Below are 26,178 nucleotides of genomic sequence, written 5' to 3'. Positions count from 1 at the left end.
AAATACATGAGTTGCATTGAAAACTGTATTTTGACCTGCAGCGAACTGGGTACTGGCTGGTCCATCTTGGGCAAGTTTCATCAAATTTCTGGGCCTGTTTTCCCTGATGGGAATCTAATTCACAGAGAGGACAGAGGAAAAGGAGAGAGTGAACAAATGGTAAAGCTCAGTTTAGAAGTCATGGTTACTAACTCAGTGAAGCCCGTGGATTAGTTTTGTACAATTGCTAAGATTTTCAGTACTTAAATTCTTACCGGTGTTTTGAAAGGAAATGTTACCAGCTGTCACTCAGTGTAGCGTTCCGACTTCAAGAGTGTGTCATCCTGGGCATGTCATTTAGTCTTTCCAAAACATTGTGTTTTGCCATGAATAAGATGGAATTGGTTTTGGTGGTTTTGCAGTGTGTTTGGACTTCCTGAGATTCAAGTCACTGTAAGCATTTTAAGTAGCAGTACCTTCTTAGTTGGTGAGGTCATTCTGAACTTGGAACCATTTGCTCTGAGGGAAGGACCAGTCAGAGGGGAGCGTGTGTAGTGTATTACTGCTACTGCTAGTGAAACAACGCTGCCGTCAAAGTGATTATACTGGAAATCTTGATTTAATTCAAGAAGGTCTTGACTCAGCGATATTATACATAGCTTCAAATTCATGAGTAGTCCTTTGCCCATTGCTATATAATTTGGGAATCGCACACAAATGTAAGTACATTGCTCAAGCTGAAGTTTAATAGTGCAAACAGCTATAAACAGTGCTCACAGAAAGGGTTTGGGTAGAAACCAGGAAACTGAGAGTCCTCAGCTCTGAACATCCGTTTTCTCTTTTTGATACTGCTCACCACTACGCACCCAGGTTAGCTGGAAAGTGGTGGCCTTCAGGGGACTTTGCAACACTGGTTTTATGGGTGGTTCCTTCCAGGAGACCGAAATGCTCTGGTAGAGATGTTTGGGAAGATATGACCATGGAGTTTTGCTGGGTGCTTCTTAAAAAGCAGGCTTTCCAGTGGTGTGATCAATGTCTCTCTGGTTTGGAAATGTTCATTAATCTTTGTCTCAAAGCATATAAAACCCAGAATAGATACCTGTATTTTAAATTTGGTGGGAGAAGAAATTCCCTAAAGAGATCTACTAATACTGTACCTCTACACTTCTAAAATTGTATCCTGATGAAATTTGCTTTTTAAGCTAATGCAAGACAAAATCAAGACAAAAAAATTGGATCTAAAATTGCCTTAATAACAGACAGAAGTCCTCCAAATAGGATCAGATAGAACATGCTGTTTTCTTGGGACATTTTTATTGTATATGAAACTCAATAACTGTAATGTTCTGTTTGTACTGCTTGTGGACAAGTCACTTACCGTAACTTATTAGACAGCTTCTAGCCTAACTTTTTATATCAGAAAATGATAAATCGTTGACTGTAAAATGTTTCATAAAGCTATTTTTTCTGACTGTCATGGTGTCTGTATCAAAGTGAAAATTGGAAATTAGGAAAAGACATTTTCATAGGGTATAAACTTTCCCTTCTGGTTGCTGGGATTTTGGGGGGAATGGGATCCTCAACTTCTGTTAAGGAGAATTTTTGGGGGTTTTTTTGTTTGTTTGTTTGTTTTTACTTCAGTGTTTCAGTACCAAGTCATTAAAGTGAGGAAACAGAATTGGGAAGAAAACTTACTTTTACAAAATACTTTCTACTTCTTTCTCCTTGCTCCTCATATTTTGATTTAGCACCATGGTTTAGTTTGTTGTTGAGCAGTTCCAGCATCACCAAAATGAAGAATGGCTTGCTGTGGTTTTCTGCTTGCACAAAAAAATAACACAGAAGATTGAATTATTTTTATTAAATGTCCTTAGACAAGGTATGAGTGTGATAGGTTTATCAGAATACACTTCTTCCACCCCCACCCCACCTCCAAATTTTTGTTTAGAGTAAAAGGCTTGTTGGATGTATTCTTGATTTGCAGTTTGTTAGGACTACAGACTGTGGAGTTTAAGAGCTGTAAAATTGTCCTTGAGCAGTAAAATAGAAGTTAGGCAGATGGCATCAAATTTATGCCTGGGATAAGAGAGTTGAAGTGAATAAAGTTACACATTTGGCAGATAACAGTTGCTTTTGGCAACTTCTGATGTCCCATTGATTATACATCATTAGCAATTTTCTATTTTCATTTCTTGTAGCCTGAGATAAAGTATTCTGCTGAACACTGTCCTGGAAGAGAGATTGGCAGAAAGAAGCTGAAGCTGACAGATATTAGCAGAAACTCAGTATCTCTTGTCTATAATGATTTCTTCTGTGCTACAAGAGATGGGTCAGGGAAGACAGCCCTGAGATAAATGCATGTGCCACATGATGACAGAAGAGGCAGAGAACCAGTCTGTCCCTACAGGATACCTTCATACTCTAATATTCTACTTTTTTAAAGTTTGTTTTCAATAAATATGATTCAGTCTTCTTCACTAGTCTAAATGTTGGCTACCTTGAGCTAGACAGTTTAATGAACTGTACGCTTGTTTCCTAGATGACATAAAGACATGTTTGTTACCCATTTCTTTTTAATTTTCTTGATTTACAACAAATCGCTCTCAGCGCTGATATTTCACTTAACTTCCACGTGCCAACATTTAAGCAGGAAGTTGGTTTCCTTATTTAGTGAGCTGTTGGGGTGTTTGATGACTCTATCCATTGAGTATTTTCTCCTTCTTTTCCGTTTAATTTTTGACAAATTGCTCTATTGTGTGTTACACAATCAAATCTTCAGTGAAGGACCCAGTCTAACATAGTTTTGATTGTTGCAAAGGTCTTGGATGAGGTTGTTAGCTCAGCTGGATGGAGGAAGTTTGCTTTCCCCGCACGCATGCTTGCAAGTAAGAGATTATGGATGCAGTCTGTCAAGGGTTGTAATGAAAGAAGTCCATAGTTTGGGATATTCTACTCAGCTAATGTGCACACAAAACCATGCTCTGAATTAAAACAGTCCTGCACTGGCTGTGGAGTGATCATGTGGCCTTCTACTTATTTTCCACCTCCAGAGGCTGAGTACAGGCTACAAAACAACGCTGGATTTTTGAGGGCTTCTGTTGGGTATTTCTAACACTATCTGAACATAGTGTTTTGATGGATTCGGATTACGGTATGTTCTCCTACATGGCATTCAGTTCATTGTCTGTTAAACAGTAATGTGAAAGTTTGCTCCAAAAGACTGATTATTTTCCCCCTTGCAGAATTTCAGAGATGCAGTCTTGATTTTTTACATTGGATGCGTTGCTTCTCTCTGCAGTTAGCTGGCAGAGACTTGAAATGACAGCAGATCCTACCCAGCTTGCGGAATTCCACCAGAGCAGCATAAGATCCAAAAATCATTTCCCCGTTCACGCAACAGATTAGGGGCAGATTCTCTGTACACAGTTTAACTCTACTCCAGTGGAAGTATTTCCTGGGTTTAAGCTTCCTGAGAACAGAACAAGATCCAATGCCTCCTTGAAAACATAGCAGTGATGAGTGATGAAAGCTGAAAGGTGAATAATGATTTTGTTGTTTCAAGACTCTGCATTTCACTAAGAACATTTTGTGAAAGAAGAAGCCTTTATCAAAGAGATGCACAAATCTTTTTGCATGTTTTCTTGAGCTGAGTTTCTCAGACATAAATGTCTCTTGGCACTTGCACAGAAAAGGTGTAAATTACATTTCACACTTCTGCCTAGGAATTGGGAACCCTGTAACCTGCCTGTACTGTTGGTTAAAGAAGCATTAGAAAAGAGGAGTCTGGACTGTAAGGTGTTAGTCCAGACTGGTGCTGATTGATGATATGGCTTAGAGTAAATTATCTTACCTCCACACCTTGAATCTTCAATCTAAAATATAAATACCTCACCTCAAAGTATGGTTTTGAAACGTAATTAAAGCTTGTAAGGCATGTATCTTTGGAATAAAAGCACCACATATTTTCCAGTAAATAATCCACAACCCTTCAAAAGTACCAACATGTGAAAATAATTCCTTGGGTAATAAGTAGCCATCTTCATACAGCCTGCACGAAGGCAGGGAAAGTGTCTGGGTAGCAGGCACAATGTATTAGCAGTTTATATACATAGATTTTTTTAAAAATAAAGTAATTAGTGTCATTTTGGGAAGGATGGGTATTGATGCTTTAAATGCTATAAGTAGAGATGCGTGAGCAATAGAGATCAGTCTTACAGTGGTACATTGGTTATGTGGATAACTAGAAATTAACAACTTCTACCATTGAATTAGTTTGATCCTGCTTTTCATTTTGGGTTTAGAATGCTAGAGAAACCAATTTACCAGCAAGTTGTGGTGGGTTGTTTTTTTTTTTCCATTATGGTTCCAGATGTTTACTGAAAGGATACACCCAGTGTCCTTCTTCATTTCACCCCTTGCATACAACCTTTCTGTTTGTCTGTCTGCATAACTTAACTAGTGATGTAGTGGTATTGCTGCATCGTAATTCAGAGTTGTGGGAAACAAAAAAATCAGTAGCAATAACACTGCTGTTGCAAGCTGAAATAGTTACTGAATTCTGAGTGGTGATTTCAATATACAGAGCGGTGGTGTACTTCAGAGAAAAGTTAAGGCCCCTTCTGGCATGAATAGTCCTATTGAAGCCTTTCGGTGAGTGGTGGCACACTCAACAGACAAGACATAATTGAGGTGAATTTCATAGGCAGGAATAGGTACCAACTTGTCTCTTTGGGGATATTTTCAGAGGACAGCAAACATCTACTGTTTTGTTGGGGTTTTTTTTAAACAGTTGTTAATTCCTGAAGGGAAGATGTGGAGAGTGTGTATTGATGGGGGGATGTTTTTAAAGGTGAAGCTTTCGAAGAGGGTGTTTCTGAATAGCACACCTATTGTGTGCTGCAAAGGGTTGAGGAAGATGGAGGATGGGTTCAAGTGGGGGTGTCAATATATAGCAAGTCTAAGCTATGAGACTTAGCAGTGTATTTTATATCTATAGGAGTGCAGGAAAAAAGGAAACTGAGAAGGTAAAGAAGGAAAGATGAGAGTATTTTTAGAGAAGTGGTGGGGAAGTGAACAGGATTTTTAAAAGAAGCAATGGGAGTTGTCAATAAGGCAGAAAGAGAGGGCAGGAGAGGAGAAAGGATAAGATAAGCATCAGCTAACTCTGCCAACAGATCAGGATAATGAGGTAACCAAGGAAAGAAGAGTTTGGGCATCAAGGAGCCTGTTGCTCTCTTTTTGCAGTAGAACTGTCAGTGTGGTTGCTTTGAAGTTTTGTATGTGTATATATTTAGGCAACATCCATAGCTAACTGACACATGGCTCTGTGTGTATGCATAAATGTTTCATTTCAGTATAAAACTCTATGGTTGGTATCGGAGTAAAGAGAAAATTCCCAAATCTTTCTTGGTCAAAACTTGTGGTTCATTTCTTTTAACAGGGCTTTGTATATGTAGAGAAACTGTAATATGTAGTGCAGTACAAAATCTGTCCCGCTTAAAAGCCTGTTGGAAAAACCAAGCCCATTGGAAATTATGCCTTTTTATAGATCTTTTGATATTTAGCAGGTTTATCTGTTACTTTGAGTTTACTTGTTACCTGTGCATTTTAGTTTAGCCATATCCTTGAGCAGACTGCTTTTCTTTTATGACACTGGTATTTTGGCCATCTTTGAAACAAATGTAACAAGAAATTCAGATTTTGGAGTTTTTCGCAAGATAACATTTCTCTACAGTATCTAGAATCCCAAATATCAGAGCACTGAAAGCCTGATAGTGTCCCCTGCGTGAAACAGATTTGACCGATTTCTCATAATCTAGTGCTGAAGGAAAAGCGCACAAAGTAGTGAAATATCAATAGCAATTTTTAAATTATTTTGATCATTGAAACCTGACCCTAGTTGTTATAAAGTAGGTTCTGTGATTTTAGCTATCTGAGGCTGTACTTAAGCACCTAAATAGAAATGACCTATTCTTCAGAGGTGCTCAAAAGCAAGGGTGGGTATAACGCAGTGACAGGATATGATGAGGGGGGTGATGTTCTCTCACCAGCAGGAGAAAGAAGGTTATTTTCCTAGAACTAATCTGTGTGGTCGGGAGTGAAGCAAGGCGAGCATCAGGATAGCAGGAAGGGAGGTGTGGATCTGGCTTGGTGTTGACAGGAAGTTGAAGTGTACCTCAGCAGCTTAGAAATAATGTACTTCTGAGCCCATATTTCTCTGCCTCAGAGTACACTAATATTTTCAGGTGTGAGCATTTGAAGTTGGACATGTAAAGTGTATGCATTGATTCTTAGGCTGAATGACTTTTCTAGTCTCCCTGTAATGTGTTTAAAAATAAAATTCTGTAGGTGTACATAAAGTGATATGGTTTACATTTAACTTATATGTATTTATATAATATCTGTATGTTTAAAAATAATACACCCAGAGTTATGATAATCGTTCTCTTTTTGGACATTCCCCGTCAGGGGAAGTTATGGTTTGATGACTTACAGTAAAGAAAACATGAGCATACTAGCTAGCTGTGGACGTTAAAGTTCAGGATGAGGCTGCTGGAGGTTACTGTTCCAACCTGAAGGGACATAATAGCTGTGCAAACAAATGGCATTAAGCATAAGTCCCTGGTAAGTGCCTAGGATAAGAACTGTGTTCAGTAGTCCTGCATCCCACAGTGGAGGAGGAAAATGCCGAGGACCTGCTAAGGACGGACTCTTCCTTTGGTGGTGCCTTTGTAGTGCTTCCTCTGCTATTCCTTCAGTTGGGGGGTTGGCTGCCCTAGGCTGAGCAGCACACAGAAACATGCCTGGATAGAAGAGAAGTACTCGGTTGTAGGTTAAAATCTTTTTGGCCAGAGCCGCAGTTGTTGATGTACAGCCAAGTTAAAAGGCCCCAGTGAAAATCTCTCATCTGTAGTGGCCAGTACCTACGCAGTTGCGTGTCAGCGGCATCAGTGCGCCGCGTTGGATGAGGGAGGCTCGGCTGTGACCCGGCCGTGTGCTGGAGGTGCATGACTGCTGTCAGGCTGGGTGACAGAGGTCATTGGTGGCAAGAGAGAGGGGCTAATTAGTGGTATGGAGCTAATGCTTTTTTAGCCTCTTCTCTTCCCCTTCCTGGTAAATGCACATTTGTAGTTAATATTTTGGAGACAGAGGCCAAGAGATTGCTGCTCAGAAAGTAAGCTGGGATGATAAAAAGCTATGACCTACGTTCTTGCAGTGAATTGCTTATATTCTGTTTATCTGTAAAGGGTCATTGTTTCTTCTTGTAGACGGAGTAGTTACATCTACGCTCATAGCTGGTTTTGACTCTAAGCACATGCATTCCCAGCAGGACGACAATTACAAAACAAGTGATTCGTTTGTACAAGGAATGATTTGCAGCAACTAGGTCAGGCAGTGGCTTCCACAAGCTATGTTATCATTGGTTGCTGTTAATTTTTTTGCCATGAAAATAGCATTGGAAATAGCATGGCATTCACAAGAGTTGAGGCTGAGAAGTTCAAGGTAAGCAGTGTACAACACAAGCCTCTCTAATGTTTTCTCAATTCATTGAAAAGCTTAGGTTCCACATTTTGCTCCTACATTTTTCTAACTTTTCCTTTAAAAGAAAAAATGTTCTTTTTTTGTTGGTTTTCTTTTTTTTTTTTAGTTTCTCCGGGAGTGATACAAAATGGAGCTCGAGTTCTGAGTAGAGGAATATTTCCTGGAGCCAGGCCATTGCCAATCAACCCTATAGGAAGCATGGCTGTTGCAGTAAGGTAAGTGTGGCTTATTGCAGGATCTTTATGAAATAAATTGGTATTTTGCAGAGAATGTAAAAGTATATGTATATGTAAGCTCTGGTCAACAGATACTTCGCTGCTTGCTAACACTTCTGAGGTTCTAAATGAAATAAAACTCTGCCACCTAAAATTCTTGGGTTATCATTCTTTGCAAGATAGTTGTAGCATATCTGTCTGTTGCACACTGGTTTGTAAAAAGCACTTTTATTTTCACTAGCAAATTGCAGGCCGTTTATAGTGAGAACCTCCTACAGTGACCTGTTTTTCTAAGTACAAATGCTTTTTCCTGCTCCTCCCTTGCTCCCTTTTCCTAAAGACCTTTTCCTGGATTAAATACCAGTGAGAAGAATAACAGTAATATTAAAGCAAATTCTGAAAGATATCTAAACACGTCGTTGTCATTTTGTTATTAACTTAGGTCTTCGTGAGGCAGTTTGTTTCACTACAGTTTCTATTTCAAGGTTATACCAAAACATTCAAGGGTAAAATGTTGTTTGAAGATACTCAACTCTTTCAGAAAGCAGGGCAGTAAGAGACATCTAGTGATGACAATAAGAACTGTGGTTCAGTGGTTTGCTTTACTTAAAGCAGTGGTGGTTTATTGGTGGAAGAACAATTTGCCTCAGGTGTAGCTCCATTTTCAGTCAGTCACAACAGAGATTAATTTGGTCAACTGTGCTGCCAGTGCCCTTCTCTTTCAGAACTCTCAGTATCTGCAGAAGCTATTTCAGCTCAGGCAGTTGGGTATTCTGGGTGGGGTTTCATAATTAGTGCTGACCCTGCTTCGCTGGGCTGTTGAAATTACACCCTCTGATCTCAGTAAATGGCTGCAAGGCAGTGAAATAAAGTATCTTGTTAGCTACTTACTCCATTTTTATTCACTTGGGATTTTTTTCCCATTTGCTCTTTATTTTTTCATCTCTTCAGAATCGGTGTCTAGCCCTTTGGGCGCGCAGTATTTCCATCCAATAAATGGAGGGGGGGGGCGGGGAGAGAGAACCTATGACATTCATATACTCTTGATGCTTAAAATGCATAGAGGGGAAGGCACTAATTGGAATGAAATCCATATTTTTTGATGGGCAACTGTTTCAGCTGGTTTTCACATTTGCTACACTGAAGGGATGCAACCCTGAGGGTCATCCTCCAGAAGTCTGCAGAGTTCCTCTCCATCTCATTTTACCACAGTATGGCCTTGCTAGCAGTGAGGTCAACTGTCTTCAGTAGCTTTGCCACTGGTTTTAGCCAGGACTTGTATTCTGCTCCAGTGGGGATTGCAGGGCTGTGGGACTACTGGATCGTTAATTATATATAATTTTTATGAGGTGTCAAAACTAAATGGCAGACATAGTGGTCAGAATATTCTCTCTTGAGTTTATCTGCTTTTCCTGCTTAGACCCTGTTTCATAATCGGGGTTGACTCAAGGAGGAGATAGAACTGTTTTTCCTTCCAGGCCACTTGAAAACTTCCTTTTGTGTAGACATCCTCAAATTGCTATGCCGGAAGGCTGTCTATAGTTAAATTTTATGTTTTCTGAGGACTAATTCTCATGTTTTTTTCCAGCAGGTAGAACAGGATCTTTACCAGCTACTTGCTAATGTAGATTTGGGAAATTAGGGATTTTACCTCTTCCCTTGCTTATGTTCTTTTTTGCTCTGTCTCAGAGAAAAGCATTTATAATTAGTTAATGCAGACATTTCTAATTCTTTTTGTTCTCTTCTCCAGCCTTAGGCAGTATTAGAAATAGCTTGCTATGAATATATTCCTGGTCTGCATGATGTCTGCTTATATTTAAGAGCTCCTGCAGTATCCCCTCTTCTAATTCTTGTAAGGGGGGCAGGGGGAAGAAGAGGCTTTGAAAGCTTTTAAGAAGTTAGGGGACTCTGCAGTAGAGCAAGTTCAGCAGGCAGTTTTGTCTTGTTTCTCTCAGGGAGAATAAGATTCAGGATTTCTTTAGGAGGAAGGTCAGTCTGGATGCATGATGCCTCTTTAGAACATCATCTGGTCCTCTCCAGACTAGATATTTCTGTTATCAGTTACTGTAAAAATGACACCCTGTTTCTTGGTGCTTACCCCTCTCCTCAGATACACAGGGCTAAATAGGAACTGTCATGTCAGGCTTTCATGGCATCTCATGAGAATAAATTCTGCTTATCGTGTGCAGCAGGAGGAATTTACCACTGCATCCGTGCAGCCTTCTCCTGTTGCAGTTAAGAGTAGGAGTACTGCTCACACAGAGCTGTCATTCCTGCATAGAGGAGATGCTCCAGGCAGGCTGGCAGGGGATGTTTTTAGACCTGTTCAGGTGCAGGAAGGTTGATTTCTCCTTCCAGCTTTCACCAGGAAGGAGATCTGCTGGGCAGCCACAGGAGGTGGTGCAGTCTCCCGTTACAGTTATCTGCAGAAATTGTGTGCCTCTGCCTATATATTGAAAAGCCAGACAGCTCTTCCCAAAAAGTTTTTACTCAAATGTATATTTTCTTGAGAAGAGTTCCTTCAGTGCTCTAAATGAAAGGCCTAAAAAAGGTGGTTTTCACCATTCATATAGGGAACTTAGTATTTTCTTGGTAGTGGATCCTTGCATAATAAATTAAACCTCTTACTTCGTTTTCTTTAGTTACCATATGTGGGAGTTATATCTTCTTCTGTAAAGTGCTGGTCTTCTGTTGGCACTTCCTTGCTGTCTGAGCTCTTTATTTCATTTCATGTTTATTTCGTCAATATCTTAATGGTCTTTGGTTTTGTTGTCCCCCAAACTGCATGTGAATAACTTGCAGTGTGTCTTCCTATTGTCCAGACTGCCATTAGTGTCACAAAAGAGTAACAAAAAATTTTGTCTTGTGTTAAATTTGCAGTTTTAATTAGGTGGAGTGTTTTGACTATCTGTTATTCAGAAAGGAGGCCAAAACCATAGCACTGGACTAAGATGCTGAAATCTGTGATTTCTGGTGTGTTAGCTCCCATCAGTTGGAAAGTTTACTGTGCTATTCTTCTTCAACAATGTGACTGAATGTATTAGCGTATTTTGTTCCTGCACAAGGTATTGATATGTTGCTGTTCCCATGTAATTATATGTAATTACTTTATTTTATATATATGAAATAAAGTACGATTGAATTTAGTAGTTTGGATTAAAAAACCCTACTGAAAAGTATTTAACAAACACAACAAATCTACCACTTTCCATGAATAAAGAATAGCAGTTGAGGAGAGCATCATTATGTTGTAGTGCATTTGGCTTAAATTGCACAAATAGGCCTTTCGTTCCAAACTAATCTACAAATGGAAAAAGCATCCCACACTATTTTTACTTTGAAAATCATCCTCTGGTGTTAAATCTCCACAGCAGAGCATAATTGGATGTGTTTTGACAGTAGCTTTTTATTTACTTTATTCACACCACTTTTAGCTTGTTTACCATCCATATTTTCCATGTTGCGGCTGACAAGTCTAAGACCCACCCAAAGACAGCAGGGGAAAATAACGCTTCAAAGCTGCACAGCGTGTAGCATGTCTCTAACATGAGATCCATCATAAATATTTTTGGCAGACCATATCCCCATACAGTTCCCTGAGAGAATCTAAAAGCAAATGCAGTGATAGTCTGGATATGTAGAAAAGAAAATACTGACTTACAAAGGTATTGAATGAAAGCAAGCAAAGTCAGCGGTGCCTTACATGCAGCAAGGAGTTGGTTGTGCTTTGAGAAGGTGAGCTCTTGGTCTTACTATGTACATCCATTGGAAAATACCTTTTAAATGTTTACCTAGGAGGACTTCTGTGTCCACTTCAGTAGGCATAGTCTCTATCAAAGTGGCCAATGCATCTGCCGACCTGCATCTTGGCAAGGTGCAAGAAGCTCTATCGTATATAATCACCTTCCACATGGGTAAGGTGTTACCAGTTACACCAAGCCTTTGGAGGAGCAGAAGCTTGGAAGCTGATATAAAATTAGATCTGTTTGAACTACGGTTTCAGTACATTCAGCAGACAGCCTCCACTGTGATGTTTGTGCTTTTCTTCGGTTATCCATAGTGCCTGAGTGGTTTGTGTCTATGTCCACATCCTGTCCACGTCCTACAGTAGACCTACTGAGCCTAAGCCTCATCTGCCTGAGGTGGGAAAATGCACTGAAGTGAGGTTGGTGGAATTTCACCCCACAGAGAATCTCACCAGCTGTGTGGCACAGGCCTTGTAATTTGGTCCAGGTTATTCTGCAAAAGATGTTTTACAAAATATCCTTGGTAATTTTTATGTATTAGGCGTTTTTTTCCTTTCCTCTGCCCCAAATGTTCACTGCTACAGAGGCCAGAACAGCGTTCAGATGGGCTCCCAGGGAATCCAGGGTTTATGAAGCTCTGGTCTTCAGTGCACTTTGTACTGCGTAGGCCATGCTTCCCCATTTTTTTGCCCAGATTAAGGTGCTGTTACACCCGACCAACAAGGCTTAATGGCCTGTTCAGCGGCCTGTTCTGATGAGAAGGCCAAATGAAAACCCCATCCCGTAACAGGAGCCAGGAAATGCACATGAGATGGAGGTGAAAAAGGGATGAAAGAGTTTGCAGCTACCTTAGTGGGAAACCTTAAGGAGCAGGTAAAACCTTTAGGATTTGTGAAGAGCTAAGCAAAGCCAGTCCTGGTAAAGATGCTTTGGCTGGATTTGCTATTCTCTTTGTTTGTCAGTGCGTCAGAAATGTCAGGATGGAGGATAGCGTAGACTTCATTGCTTAACTGCCTTTGTTAGCTCATATTTCCCTAGAATGAATCCAAGCTATTGTTTCAGGCTAGCTGAAAACTTAGGGAAAACTTCTTTATATGCCACTTATACTTAGGTAATAGGTTAAATTACTTTTGGTAGTGTTTGTTAGAAGTACTTTGGGTTTTTAAATTATCGCAGGTTAAAAATAAAAATTAATGGGAAATTACTTGGGTTTTTTCCCCCTTTTTCTGAGTTTTCCTTTCTCACCAAACATTTGTAGCTTCTCAAGGAATTTCACAATTATCTGTAAATTGCAAACACAAGCTTCCCAGGGAATTTCCCTAAGTAAAAAATTTTCCATTCAAGTTTCCAAGACAAAATTTTCCTTTTCCTAGGGAAAACAAGTGCATCTGCACTGGCAGAGCTACTGCTCTTCCTTTATTCTGGAAAAAAAAAAAAAAAAAAACAAAAAAAAAAACCCAACAGAAAACTAATAGAACACCCCAAAATGCGACACTAACAAACCTTACCTACTTCCCTACTTCATCGTGAGTAGATTTTAAATTACCTGTTCTCCTGCAATTAATGCCACAGTTCCTTGTGCCACTTCTGATCATTGGGGTGTGACAAGAATGAGTTTTGTGCCTAACTTTATTCGAAGATGGAAGATTGTTATTTATGATTATTTTTACTTCAAATTTATAGGGCAATTACTAGATTATTCCTCAGGCCTAGCTTTCATTATAGTGACTTTATTTCTCATGCTGGCTTTATTTTTGCTTATTTTTTCCTCCCTTGAAGCAGCCATTGAAGCAGTGATTAAATAAACCAAACATAAGTAACATGTGCAGTGTAGATGCCAAAGCATAAGTAAAATTATGTACTTACATTATCTGTGAATGATTATTTTTGCCTAGGTAAGGGAACTGGTAGATACTTCCTTTTATAAATTCTTCATCATATATTCTTAATGTTCTTGCTTATTGCTGGCATGATCAGCTTAACAAACCCCAAATCGCCCTTGTTGCATTGCATTCCCCTTCCCACCTGTAACAGGCAGGATGAGTTATCCTTGGCAGCTGAAGGAATCCTTCAGTAACTAAAAGGACAAAAATACTGGCTGACTTGATTATTCTTTTTTGCAAAATCCAGAGGGCTGCCATTTGTGTAAACTTCAGATCTGCTGTTGATACTGACAGAGTGCTCTTTCTGCTGGCAGTTCATGACTCACATTTGCTGTGGTCCTTTGCATACAATTATGCTGTGAAGTACCTTTGTAAGAGCTGCTATCAATACTGTGACTGACTTGTTCTTGTTGACTTTTAACTCAATAATCCCTGATAGAATCTCATCATACAGCAAGTGAGCACCACTTTTCGTATGTTTGCTCATCCTCCTGTCTGCTGGCATGTAGTGGTTTTAAGTAACAGTTCAACAACCTGTAGCTCAAAGTTCTGACTGTCTGAATTTCCCTTTGAAATTACGTTACCTATACAGTGAAAACAAGTGTTGGGTTGTTTTTTTTTAGCAAACCCAGAACCTGTCAAAATCCACAAACCCAACTTACCCGTACTGCTTTCTTCATATCCTTTAACTGAGCTTTTCCAATGACATACCAAAACTGTCACCTGTGGGTATACAGTGTCTGTCATCCAGAAGGATCAGAGATAGACAAGGTGATATTTAAACTCCACGTAGGTTTGCTTTGTTCATCAAAAGACCATACCTGTCTCTGGTGTGGAATACAGCAAGTATTTTTCAGCAAAACTTTTTGCCATTTTGCAAACATAATGTGATTACCTATCTTTTTTTAAAGCTAGTTGAGAAATTTAAGGAAGATATGTCTGGCTTTGGTAAAACGACAAGAGACTTATTTTCATCTCATCCTGAGGAAGACCCCTTTGAAAGGCAGAGGCACTAATACTGTGCAAAGGACGTTATTTCCCTACTGACTTGAGATCCAGCTGCTGAGTCCCATCTGGCTCCTGATGACATTAGTAGCAGAACTCCTGTCCATTAACAATGGGAATGGAGTCAGGCTTTCAAAAGTCCGAACTTACCTCTACAGTGCTTGAGGATTGTGTCACTGCACTACAGCCAAATTAAACTATTTTAAGAAGAATCTGTGCATGGTACTTTTATCTGTATAACTATGGTTAAGATCCCTCAAGCAAATCAAATGGTACATGTCAGTAGGATGAAAAGCTCTAGAGACTGTCCCATAGACTCCCCTGAAAGGGCAAGCCACTGCTTTAAAACATGTGAAAAATACATCAGTTTCTGGAAATTTTGAAATAAAGTTCTGAACAAAAAAATAGGGTAAAAATAAGGTATTACTTGAAATAAATTTCCCCTCACTGTTATAGTAAGCACAGAATTCTTAAATATCTTTTCATCCCCTCTGTAATTTAAAAATAATCCAAACATCAGAGCAAGCACTTGTTTTAAAAATCTATTATTGTTTCAGTAACAGAGTTACAACCAGAACTGTGAGCAAAAATAGATTCAGCTGGCCAAAATCTGTCCCCTGAAACCCAGGGGAGTTCTGTCCACTGATGATCTAGATTGAACTAAGTAGATCACAGATTCATTTCTTAGTGGGAGTGTGACTGTATAAGTGCAATATAAAGCTTTAGAATGTCTCAGAAGTGTGTGCAGAATATGAATGGTTTAGATACTAGTTTATTCAACTTATTAATCTACTAATATCAACTATAAGTAATTCTTCATATCTTATGTTTGAGCTATCGTGTATCAAAATACAAATCAGATTAATTTATTTTCAGGGTACATGACTTCTGATCTTGTGAATATCCTAAAACACTCTGCCTGTATAACTTTTTCATTTCTGCGAATATCCTTTGCTAATTCTCTCCTTGACCTGCTTTCTCTTCCTTTTTTATTTCCCAAGCAGAACTGGTTGGAAATCTTTCAAAATGTAAGTGAAAACCAAAGATTTTTCTGAGATGCAAATGCTATCCATTTCCTGACCAGTTCCACCATAGATGCCTTTCTTCTGAAGTGTATTGGTATTTCTTTTCCTGCCATTTTTTTTAAGTGATTTCTTTTTTGCACCTTTCTGTGGACTTCTGTTTTTCTTTGTCATCATCCCTATTTGCAGTCGCTCCCTGTGGGATGCTAACCCCATAGTAGTACACACTCCCCCAGGACATTGCTTCTGTAATCCCCAGGCCTTTCATTGTGTTTTTATGCTTTTTTGAAAGGATTGGGATCTGGAGTCAGTCCCATGGGCAGAGCTTTTCAATCCAAATTATAGCCCCTTTATGTAAAAGCAAACACAAGAGACTCAAGAGTGGGGCAAATCAGGGATGTCTTTTTGGCGCATGGTTGCTCTGCTCCGTGGAACTGTAGCTTTCCTTTTATTGATAGTCTCTCAGTACAAACTTAAGAAATAGGAGTAGATCTAATAACATGAAAATGGGCATCTTGATCCCATCTGTTAGAAGCCTTGTTCACTAATAACCTAGTCAGTAGGAATCCCATTTGAGTTCCCACCTATTCTGTCCTGTGTTTGTTTCCTTGGAGCAAGAATTTATTGCTATTTTTTTAATGGAAAATTGGTAGCATGTGATTTTTATTGAGCCACATTGCTCTGAGTATTAGCTGCCTAGTAAAATCAAGTAACTTTAATTTTATGCTAATTTATGATAATGTTTAACATCTTTAAATGTAAATTTACCCTAAAAATGAAGAATCTGTCACTTAAAATGCATCACATGCTTCCTTGTAATGACTGATCTTAAGGAGTTGGTTATAAATTCACCTTACAACTAGTTTAGTATGGATGATTTCTTCTTTTAAGCATTTGGCATCCTCTAATGACAACCCCTGCAGTGGCAAACCATCACAGGGTAAATGCAGCTGGCTTGCTGCACAATCATGAATGACATTGCATTTAGTTATTAATAATTGAAGGAGCTTTGTGTATTCCTTCTGGGTTCTGTATATAATTTATGGATCATAAACCTACCCAAAAATCTAGGGGAAAATAATTTTGTTGAGCAAAAGAGGTTGGCAAGAGGCTTTCTTTGCTAATAACTGGGCCTTCTATTATATACATTTCTTTGAAAATACTGTAAATAAGAACATTTGGAATGCCTGATTAATTTGCTACCTTCTAGCATTGTCCTGTCACAGGTTCACAAAAGCCTGTTTCTTATCACAGCAAGCTCTACAGACAAGAGCATTTAGATGAATAGGAACTGTGGAATTATATACTACTCTTACTTTTTCCACCTTTCAGCCTTACCTTTCAGCAATGGGTAATACTCTGCTGTTTCTTCTATAAAGAAACCAGACGTGACGTCCACTTTCCCATTTTTAAGTAGAAGAGCAGTAATACTCTGGGCTTGCCACTGTACCATTCCTCTTAAGAAATATCTGTGTTCAGTGCATGTGTTTAAGAAAAGGTTTTAATTCAATGCTGCCGTGAGTGTGCAAAAGCACTCTAGTGATAGCATGAAGATGGCAAGAGTGGAATTTAAAGCAGTATGTCATGTGGTAGTTTAAACAGTCTTGCTTGCTTGGTTGGTTTTTTTAACTGATAGAGGGGTTCAAGGCTGATGGACTGGTAGGTGGCAATGATGATGCCTTTACTCAGTGATGAGCATCTTCCTCTCCTTTTTTCAGCAGGAATTAAGCACTGCACAGGGTCAGTCTCTCCTTTAACAGACTTGCAAGCATTGTATTCCATATTGAAAAGTCAGTGGCAATGCTCTAATACTTTCCAGTGCAGAAAGGAACACTGTTAGTTTTTAAATATATCATGCTACAATAGTTCCCAGAGCACCAAGTGCCATAAAACCAAAGGGGAAAATGACAACTTCTAGAGCAAAATCAGCTTTTTTTTTTCCTACTGTTTGTTTTTAAACACATTGTAATATTTTGTTGACAGCTAGTGGCTTAAGATTGTATTGCTTTTAAGATTATTCATAAACTGATCACAATCAGAAATGTGACTGGACCTGGGGTTTATACTTAGTTGCTCCTTCTGTTGGAAAGAGTCCTAAATGGAAGCTGTGCTACTTCCAGGTGAAACATCTCCTACCCTTGGAACGCTAGAGCTCTTTGAGAGGAGGCAAAGAATTACTCTAGAAAGCTAGTGTCTCTTCCCCCTGTTTTTGGTAGTATCATTTTATATGGAAAAGGAGAGAGGATATTTATGCGACTCATCAGAGTTTATTTAATATCCAGTAGATAAAAGAATGGGGGTTTTTTCTTTTTATTTTTGGAAGTGTAAACTATTAGTTGAAATGTAAATCAGGACTGTTCAGAAATCATTTATTTGTAATCATCCCTACTTGCTCCTGCCTCTTGTGCTGTTACGTGTCTTTTGGCTTGTTCTATGCGTGGAGTCCAATCCATGAGCAACTTGAGTCAGGCTTTGAAACCAGCTTGCATGGACACTACTTTGATAGTCATAATTTTATATTATCTGTCAGTTGGCTTTATCATCCTTTGCACTGAAGCCGGATCACATCTCTGTGGCTTCTAAGACTGCTTTGATTTGTTTTTACAGGAATGGAATAACAAACTGCCGGATGCGGACAGAAAGCGAACAGTCCTGTGGCTCTCCAGTTGTTAGCGGTGACCCAAAGGAGGATCACAACTACAGCAGTGCCAAATCTTCCAACCACAGGAGCACATCACCTGCTAGTGACTCCGTTTCCTCTTCCTCTGCTGACGACCAGTATGAATTTGCAACTAAAGGTAGCCAAGACAGCAGTGAAGGAAGTGAAGTTAGCTTCCAGAGCCACGAGAGCCATAGTGAAACAGAAGAGGAGGACAAAAAGCAAAATCGGAAGGAGACCAAGGATTCTTTAGCTGACAGTGGGTATGCATCCCAGCACAAGAAAAGGCAACATTTAATGAAGGTGAAAAAAGTACCAAGTGACACACTGCCTCTTAAAAAGAGACGTACAGAAAAGCCCCCTGAGAGTGATGATGAGGAGATGAAAGAAGCAGCAGGATCGCTCCTGCATTTAGCAGGAATTCGATCCTGTTTGAACAACATCACCAATCGGACGGCAAAGGGGCAGAAAGAGCAAAAGGAAACCACAAAAAATTAGAACAAATCAATGATTTGTTTGAACTTACAAAGTTTTGTTTCAGCACGTCAGGTGAATTCTAATGATTTGTGGCAATATCAGCAATTTTTTCCTTTTTGTTTTTCTTTCTATTTGTTTTTGGTTTGTTTCTTTTTTTTTGTTTTTCTTTTTTTTTCTTTTTTTTTGGACCCTTAAGATCTTTATTTTTAAAGGAGATTGAAGCCATAGAACTCATACTGACACTCAGCTAATTTACAAAAGCTTTTCATTACCTGAAGACAAAAAGTTAACAAAAAAAAAAAAAAGCCAAAATCGCCATTGCTTTCTCCGGCTTGTCAAAAATGCATGGTTGAATACGCAGTGACATCAACATTAACGTGATGGGAGTAAAATTGGGCACTTGGAAATCTCTCTTATACTAGAAGAGCTGTGCATAATTTAGTAATCATTCAGGCCTGGCCCTTAAGAATTTTTTTTAATGGCCTTAAGATTGGGTTAGAAGTGAATGTGAATAAAGAGATTTGGGAAAGAGGAGGCACGTTACTTCTCAACACCAAACCAAGAACCATCTAGTGGCACTTGGATACGTTGTGCCATAGAAGTCTTTGGACAGCCACTGGTGGCAACTGCGCAAACCATAATGCACTTTTAGTGCTTCACGTACTATATGTGGCTCATAATGTGAAGACTGATAACTTTAAGTTTGGGGAAGTTTGAACTATGTATGCAATGGGTTTCAGTGAAATAATAAGAAGAAATGGGGGGGGGGGTCACTGTTAGTAGCATCGTTAATCATTGAATTCTGTCTTCTATATTAAATTAAAAGAATGTTCAAAAAGCCATAAGCCCGAAGATTGGCACTGCGTGCAAAAAATAATAGTAATAGGGAAAAACAAGCTATGTCTTCTAAACTGCCTGAGTGAAAAGCAATCAAGTCTAAGAAATTACAGTAGATATTAAGGAAGGAAATACATCAGAATCTTTTTCTGTGGATCAAATCCTTGATCTAACTGGGGGAAAAAAGCTACAAAACCTGCCATTAGTAGCATTCTGTATTTAAAAATAAAAGGAAAGCATATTGGTGAACAGTAAAATTCAGAAGTACAACAAAAGAGCTCCTACACTGCCCTCAGAAATGAGTGTGCAGTTACCGTCAGTCAGGATTCATCTGTGCAAAAATGACAACAGGTTTCCAGATTCAACCAGCATAGCCAGCAGAAGAAAATTGATCCACATTGCATGGATTCCTTTGGGGAGGGGGGGAGTACAAAAAGCAAACAATTTTTTTTATTCAAAGATGACAAAGTTCTTGTAAGGTAAATAATGTATTTAGCATGACGCATGAATTATTTTCATATAAATATAGAAAATAGAGAAAAAGGCTATGCCTCTAATTTTTAAGCCCTTAGGCTTAGAGTTTGTTTTTTGGGGTTTTATTTTTTTGTTTGTTTTGTTTTGTTTTTGTTTTGGTTCTTTTTTGTTGTTGTTGGGGTTTTTTTGAAGCAGGTGTTTAAGGTTTAACCTTCTTCAGGGACAAACACTGACTGTTGGGGAACTTACTCTGCAATATTAAAAAATAAAATCTTCATGCTCTGGTAGGGCTTGGATGGTTGAATTATACTGCCTTGTCTGCACATTCAGCCCCCCTCTCCCTACTTCTGTTTAAAAAAAAGAAAAAAAAAAAGAAAAAAAGTAAAAGTGTGTCCTTTCTTCGTCTGTACATGTGTAACATGACGCAATAATCTGAGGGCAAATTTAGTAGTGAGTGTGTATGACAGAATCAAGAGAATAATGGGAGGTTAATTGAGGAAAACTCTCTGATTTGATTCAGGAATAAGTAGCCAAGAAAATAGCTTTGCTAATTTGCCATGAGAAAATGAAGTTAATAAAGAGCCTTACTGAGGTGTCCAGAGAAAAAACAGTGTTACAGAGAGTGTGATTCAGGTATAGTGCTACTCTCCTGGTAATGATGACTATTAGATTGGAGATCCCTACAGCAGAGGGAAGCTGTGAAATAAATAAGACAGTCTCTCTCACTTGGCTTCATGAATTTGGCATGAAAAATTCTACACTTAGAATATCCTAGAGGCAAGAAGAAAATCCCAGGAACCAACCACTTAACAGAACAAAATGGTCTGTTTCTTAAAAAGAACATAGGTTTATATTTATCCCTAACAACTGTTTCAGGCAGCAGTTTCACCAAGACGGATCTAGTTTATGAAGAGTGAGTTAGAGAAGGGTTTGACTTCCCACTCAGTGGAGTAAACTAAAAATTGCATTTGGAGCTGCCCATGGTGGTGTGTGTTCATTTAGCAAGTGGAAGGACTGAAGGGTGGGCTGGTCTGGACCTGTTCTGTGCTCCGCAAGCATTTTGGCATGTAAAGAACAGGGCCACACTGGGGGCAGCACAGCAAAATGGTGCCTCTTCTCCCATCTCACCCAGCATGTCCTGGGATCCAGGAGCTGCCTGTCAGCTGCCAGAGCCCAGCGCAACTGTCGGCTCTGCAGATAAGGAAGGAGAGAGCCAAAGATGGTGCAAGGAACAGCTCTGCACTCCCCTCAGTTTGCTGGGGCAGATGCATGCAGGGTTGATTCCCAGCGTTGGTTAAGTCAGGAGTACCTGGATACTAACTTTTGTTGGCTGCGTGCAGCCCTTAAGATAAAGTTGGGGAAGACAGGAAGGACCAGTCCTGTGGCCAGGTAGCACAGAGATGAACGAGCCATAGCTTTTCCCTTGTGTGATTGGACTGGGATACTCAGCTTCTTCCCAGATTGACGCTCCCTACAGCCAGAGTCCGCAGCATGTGAACCACACAACCCCTGCACAAGAAAACTTGGTCCTTCACCTTTTTACGGACTTTGGGGAGAGTCATTTGAAATATCAAATACTACAGTATCAGTTTGCCACCACCTTTGCTCATTAATGCATAGTTGTACCAGCTCAGGAGTGGTGTAATGTTTATCAAAAAGCAACACTGAAAAGTCAAATTTAGTGGCAGAAAATACACTCAAACCATGGCTCAGCTGTCTCTGTCCTCCAGGGAAAGCGATGTGGTTGTGTGCTGGTGGCCAGATTCTGTCCACAGTCACGACACTAATTCCAGAGCAGCTTCACTGATTGCAGTGTGTCAGTGCAAATGAGATCAGTATCTGCTGAACAAGTACCATTCATTAATGTGGACTCTTGGTGGCTAAATATATAATTACCGCTAGTATTACTCACCTTAGAAAACAGTCATTTTGCATAAATATCTAATTAGGCAGGTTATCTTTATTTATATAGATATATATATATATATAATCTATCTAAGACTTCAACAACTCCTTTATATACTTGCTGGTAAACCTAAAATGTTGGCAAGCATCTATTTTCATGTAAAATTCATTGCTCTTAATCTGATCTGCTAAGGAGGTATTATTCGGTAGGAGTTTATACAAAGTTGTGTTCAGGAACCAGCAATTTGGCTGAGGGCTAATGCCATCAACAGATTATTTCTGGAGTTTAAAAACAACTTGTCCTTACTGACCCTTACTTTGAGTATTGATGAGAAGTACATGATTTGGATTTGTATAAAATATTTAGGAGTCACCTTTTAAACCATTTTTGTGCCTGGCTGACAACGTTAGCTTTGTCAGAACTGGTTCTACTCCATCAGAGAAGTTGTCTTTTTTTGTAAGAATTGGGACCGATTTGTTTTCCAAAAAATATGTCAGCTTTTCAATCCAGTTGTCTCTACTTTTACTGAATCATGCCAAAATGGAGTAATAATTGCACTGTATTACGAACTCTCTCACTTGGCAGACATGAGGTGGTTTGGTTTTGTTTGTTTGCTTTCCTTACTAAGCCATTTTGGGACGAGAAGTCGTTGAATCTCTAACTTTCCATTTTCTTCACTCTATCAGTATTGCCAAATTAGCGTTTCTGCAAGACAGGTGAGGGCTAGGGGAATCCCAGTAGGTCAGCAAGCATTCAGTGGCGAGTTTTCACGTGGGCATGAATTGTAAGGGTTGCTGGACTTCACGGCAGGTTCCTCTGGAATATGCCTTTTGCAGCAAGAAGCTCTTGCAGGCCAGAGCTAATGCCATAAGGAGATTTCACCGGTGTCTGCAGGGAGGTGAAATCTGCTGGCCATGCTTATGTTCTGCAAGCAATTGGATGTCCTACTGCATTTTGATGCAGATTTTGCCTGCATTTAAAAATTCAAGCACAGGTCTTGAACAGCTTTAATGTATCACCCCATAGCTGTTTCTGAAAGCAGTCTGATTCTGATCTTCTCCTGGCAAAACCAGCAGTAGTTCTCCAAGATCACAGGGTTTTACAGCTGAAAAGCCTGATGTGGGAGCAAGGAGGCATGCCGTATAGGACTAGAGAACTGTCCTGTGACTGTGTTCTCTTCTCTCTGGCAATTCAATTGAGGTCCATATTCTGGCTCCTCTCTTACCTTAACAGGAGAAGGGCATCCCAAAGGAGGTGCATTGGCTCCCAGTGTTCGGCTGAATTACTGTCTACCTTTGGAAAAGATACAGAGAAACGGGGGGGGGGCTGCATTCTTCACTGGAGTGAGGTAGAGTTACATCAACGTGCTTCAGCAGAGAATGAAATCCTAAATTGTACACCAAATGGCACCAGGGATAAAATGACCAAAAGAACCCTTTGTCCCAGTTTCTCAATAGCTGTGAGTGATTTTCACTGAGATTTTGGCTCCCAAATCATCTAAAGATGTAGATGAGCACAATCTGAGGTTTTCTAGAACCTGAAAGTTCTGATCTCCTTCGCAGTCAGTGGAGCTATAGACATCCAAGTGCTCCTGGAAATCTTCACCGTTTCACTACTCTTATTATCATTTTTCCTTGAATCTGGCCCTAGGCATTTTTGAAAACATTACTTTCCTGTGCTCCAGGATCAGAATAAAACTAGCGAGAGAATGCATTTCCAATTTCAGATGCAATGCAATTTACTTCACTTCATGGAGAATGCAAACCCAGCTCCTTCAGGTATGTCACTACTGCCTGAATAGCTCATTGGCATATTTTGTAGGAAATACTTTGAAACATTTTCTTGACTTTGCTACCAAAAGAGCATTTGAACCATACATCCTCCTGATTGTAACAGAGTATCAGTGTTGGCCGTCTGACCAGTTAAGTTTTAGTAGTGTTCTTCACAGCCCTCCAGTAATATATCAAACACTGTTATGCACATAATGCAGCACTGTGATCTAATTTAAATAATACTTTTTTATTATTTATACTACTCTATGTAATATACATCAACACTTTGCTATATAACCTAAGTGATAACCCTCTTCTTAGTTATCTGCCAAACTTTGAATTTCTGTTTGGTTTATATTGCAGTTAGCACAGTTACCGAGTTGTAATGATGTCTCTTTTCCTTTGAAATGGGATGTGTAAGTCAAACTATACATTTGTGTGTTTCTGTTTTGAGCTGGAGTTTATAACGATTTACACACAACATTCGGTGTTCTGTATAAATCTGCATACATTTGTGAATTCATCTGTTAATCCCCTTTTATTTAGAAAGTATTAATTGATGGTGGTTTATTAGGGGTTTTTGTTTTTGCATTTTTATTTTTAGTACTGGTTATTCTTGAATTAAGCAGAGACTTGTCAGCTGGGTTGCTTTATCTTTGATCATGTACATGACCTTCTAATTCTTCCACAGTTCAGCAAACAAGTACTAGCTTCACTGACCAAAAAAAAAGTCTCAACCTAATGTGTCTATGGTGCTGTATTTTGCTGGTATACATTTAAAACCAGAAATGATTTAAAGGTCACTTTTGAGTTGTTCTAATAAGTAGCCTTTCCTGGTTTGGGGAGTTTGGGGGTTGTTTTGTTTTAGCATTGAAACAAGGTATATTTATCTGAAGCTATATAATGGTTTTTCTACTGTATCACATTTCCTTTTGCAAAGTGGGGGAAATCAACCTGATGTAACATCCTTTCACAGTCAATGGAAGGGGGTTTTGTTTCACTTTTTTATTTTCAGTTGATTTCGTTGGGCTTTGGATCAGGCCAGCAGTTATGAGAGCTCATCACCTGAGGGTTTAAGGGATAAATGACAACTTGTGCTGGCCCTCAGTGCTAGAGGGGATTTTAGTGGGTGCTGAAATTAAGTGCTGGATTCTGGAATGACTGATTGTCTAGAAATGGGAATCTTTTTCATTTGTTTACTCTGGCCTGAAATCCCAAGACTTTCTTTTTTCATTTAGATGACATTGAACTGAAGTACATTTTTAAGTTGATAGAGCATTGTCCATTTCCTAAGTATGTGTGTGGGACAACAATTTAAAGTCATACCTGTATTTGATAACCAGTTCCATTCCTGCATCATTCACACTCACTACTTAAAACTGCCATGATGTAAAATGTTGGGGGGAATGATTTGTGTGTGTATGAAAAGCATTATGGACTTGTACATTTTTTTTATACTCTGATCTGTAATTTCTGAAATATTTTGTTTTACAGAAAAAAAAGTGATAAAGCAATCAAAAGACCAAGAGATTTAGTATCAGTGCTTAAGGGTCACAGGACCTTAACTGGCCAATAAGTTAATTTAGTACAGTGATAAGCCAATTTTTTTCCTGTACTTGGCGTCTGAAACTGCCAATTTCATCAATATTAAAATACGAACTGTGATGGGGAATGAACAGTGATGTTAAGTTGTATTTGTGTTTACCTAAATGAGCAGTCCGAAGGCAAGTGCAATCAGCTGATCTTTAGGAAATATGAAAATGTTGATTTAGAGGCATACTTGCATTTTACATTTTCTTGATGTGTAATCATATTGCCAAAGACAAACTATTTCATCAATTATTATTGTAAATAACACTTTCCCAAAACCTACCATAAAGTTTCTGTGATGTATTGTCTTCCAGTTGCAATAAAAATTACTGAGTTGCATCAATTGAACAACTGTAGTTGTGTGAATATTGGCTTCAAAATATGCCCAGATACTAAGGAGGAACAACAGTGATTTTTTTTACAAATTAATTCCTACATTATTAAATAGCCCCCATGGGATGTTACCTGTATCTTCACTGCAGTAGATACCAGCTCATGTTAATTTGCTGTCATGTGCAAATAGCTAGACATACTAAATTGCTGTTAAGTTAGGGCCTGATCTTCCTTTCTCATCAGTTTTGCAGCCTGGAAACAAAGCTGATTTCACTGGGAATTTTATTTTTTTTTTTTTTTTTTTTTTTAATTAGTAACAATCAGAAGAGATTCAGTAATAAGACATGTCTAACAGTATATATATAACGTCCTGAAAAAACATTGCTTTCTTATCTTTGCATCAACCCTCCCCAGGCTTTATTCTGGTTTCTGCAGCACCAGAACTCTTAATTCTTCTGCCACATTACTCCTTTATCTTGCAGCATGAAGGGATTGTTTGCAGGAGGAAATCCTGTAGAGCCAAGAGCTTCAAAGCTAGCTGCCTCAACTGACTCAATCTGTAACCACCTAGGAGGTATCCTGTTCTTCAGATACTTGGAGCCTCCCCTGGTCACCTTGGGCTGCTGCAGGAATCAGTAATGCTCTTTGTTCACCAGTGCTAAAAACTAGCCTGTTCGGTGTCCCTCTGTATAGATCCAGCAATCAAACCTAAGTCTAGAATTGAAGAAAACAGTGCAA

The 26,178-nt window shown here is 39.1% G+C and overlaps 1 protein-coding gene across 5 annotated transcripts in view; it reads left to right on the top strand.

Annotated features, from left to right (window-relative positions):
* The window catches only part of FOXN3 (forkhead box N3), a 179,619-nt gene extending 154,168 nt beyond the window's left edge, over positions 1–25,451 (top strand). For 3 of the 5 annotated variants that reach the window (XM_010583813.1, XM_010583816.1, XM_010583812.1), the window contains 3 exons: positions 7,628–7,736; positions 15,375–15,398; positions 18,000–25,451. In XM_010583813.1, the coding sequence (XP_010582115.1) occupies positions 7,628–7,736; positions 15,375–15,398; positions 18,000–18,549 (683 nt within the window). In that variant the 3' untranslated portion in view covers positions 18,550–25,451. The remainder of the gene's footprint in view (positions 1–7,627; positions 7,737–15,374; positions 15,399–17,999) is intronic. The other 2 variants (XM_010583817.1, XM_010583814.1) reach the window with 1 other exon arrangement.
* Positions 25,452–26,178: the final 727 nt, after the last annotated feature.

The sequence above is a fragment of the Haliaeetus leucocephalus genome, unplaced genomic scaffold, assembly GCF_000737465.1.
Source record: "Haliaeetus leucocephalus isolate CR32 unplaced genomic scaffold, Haliaeetus_leucocephalus-4.0 Scaffold932, whole genome shotgun sequence".
In the NCBI taxonomy this organism is placed as follows: Eukaryota; Metazoa; Chordata; class Aves; order Accipitriformes; family Accipitridae; genus Haliaeetus; species Haliaeetus leucocephalus.
Note: the sequence above shows the minus strand (reverse complement) of the source record. Positions and strands in the feature narration are given on the sequence as shown.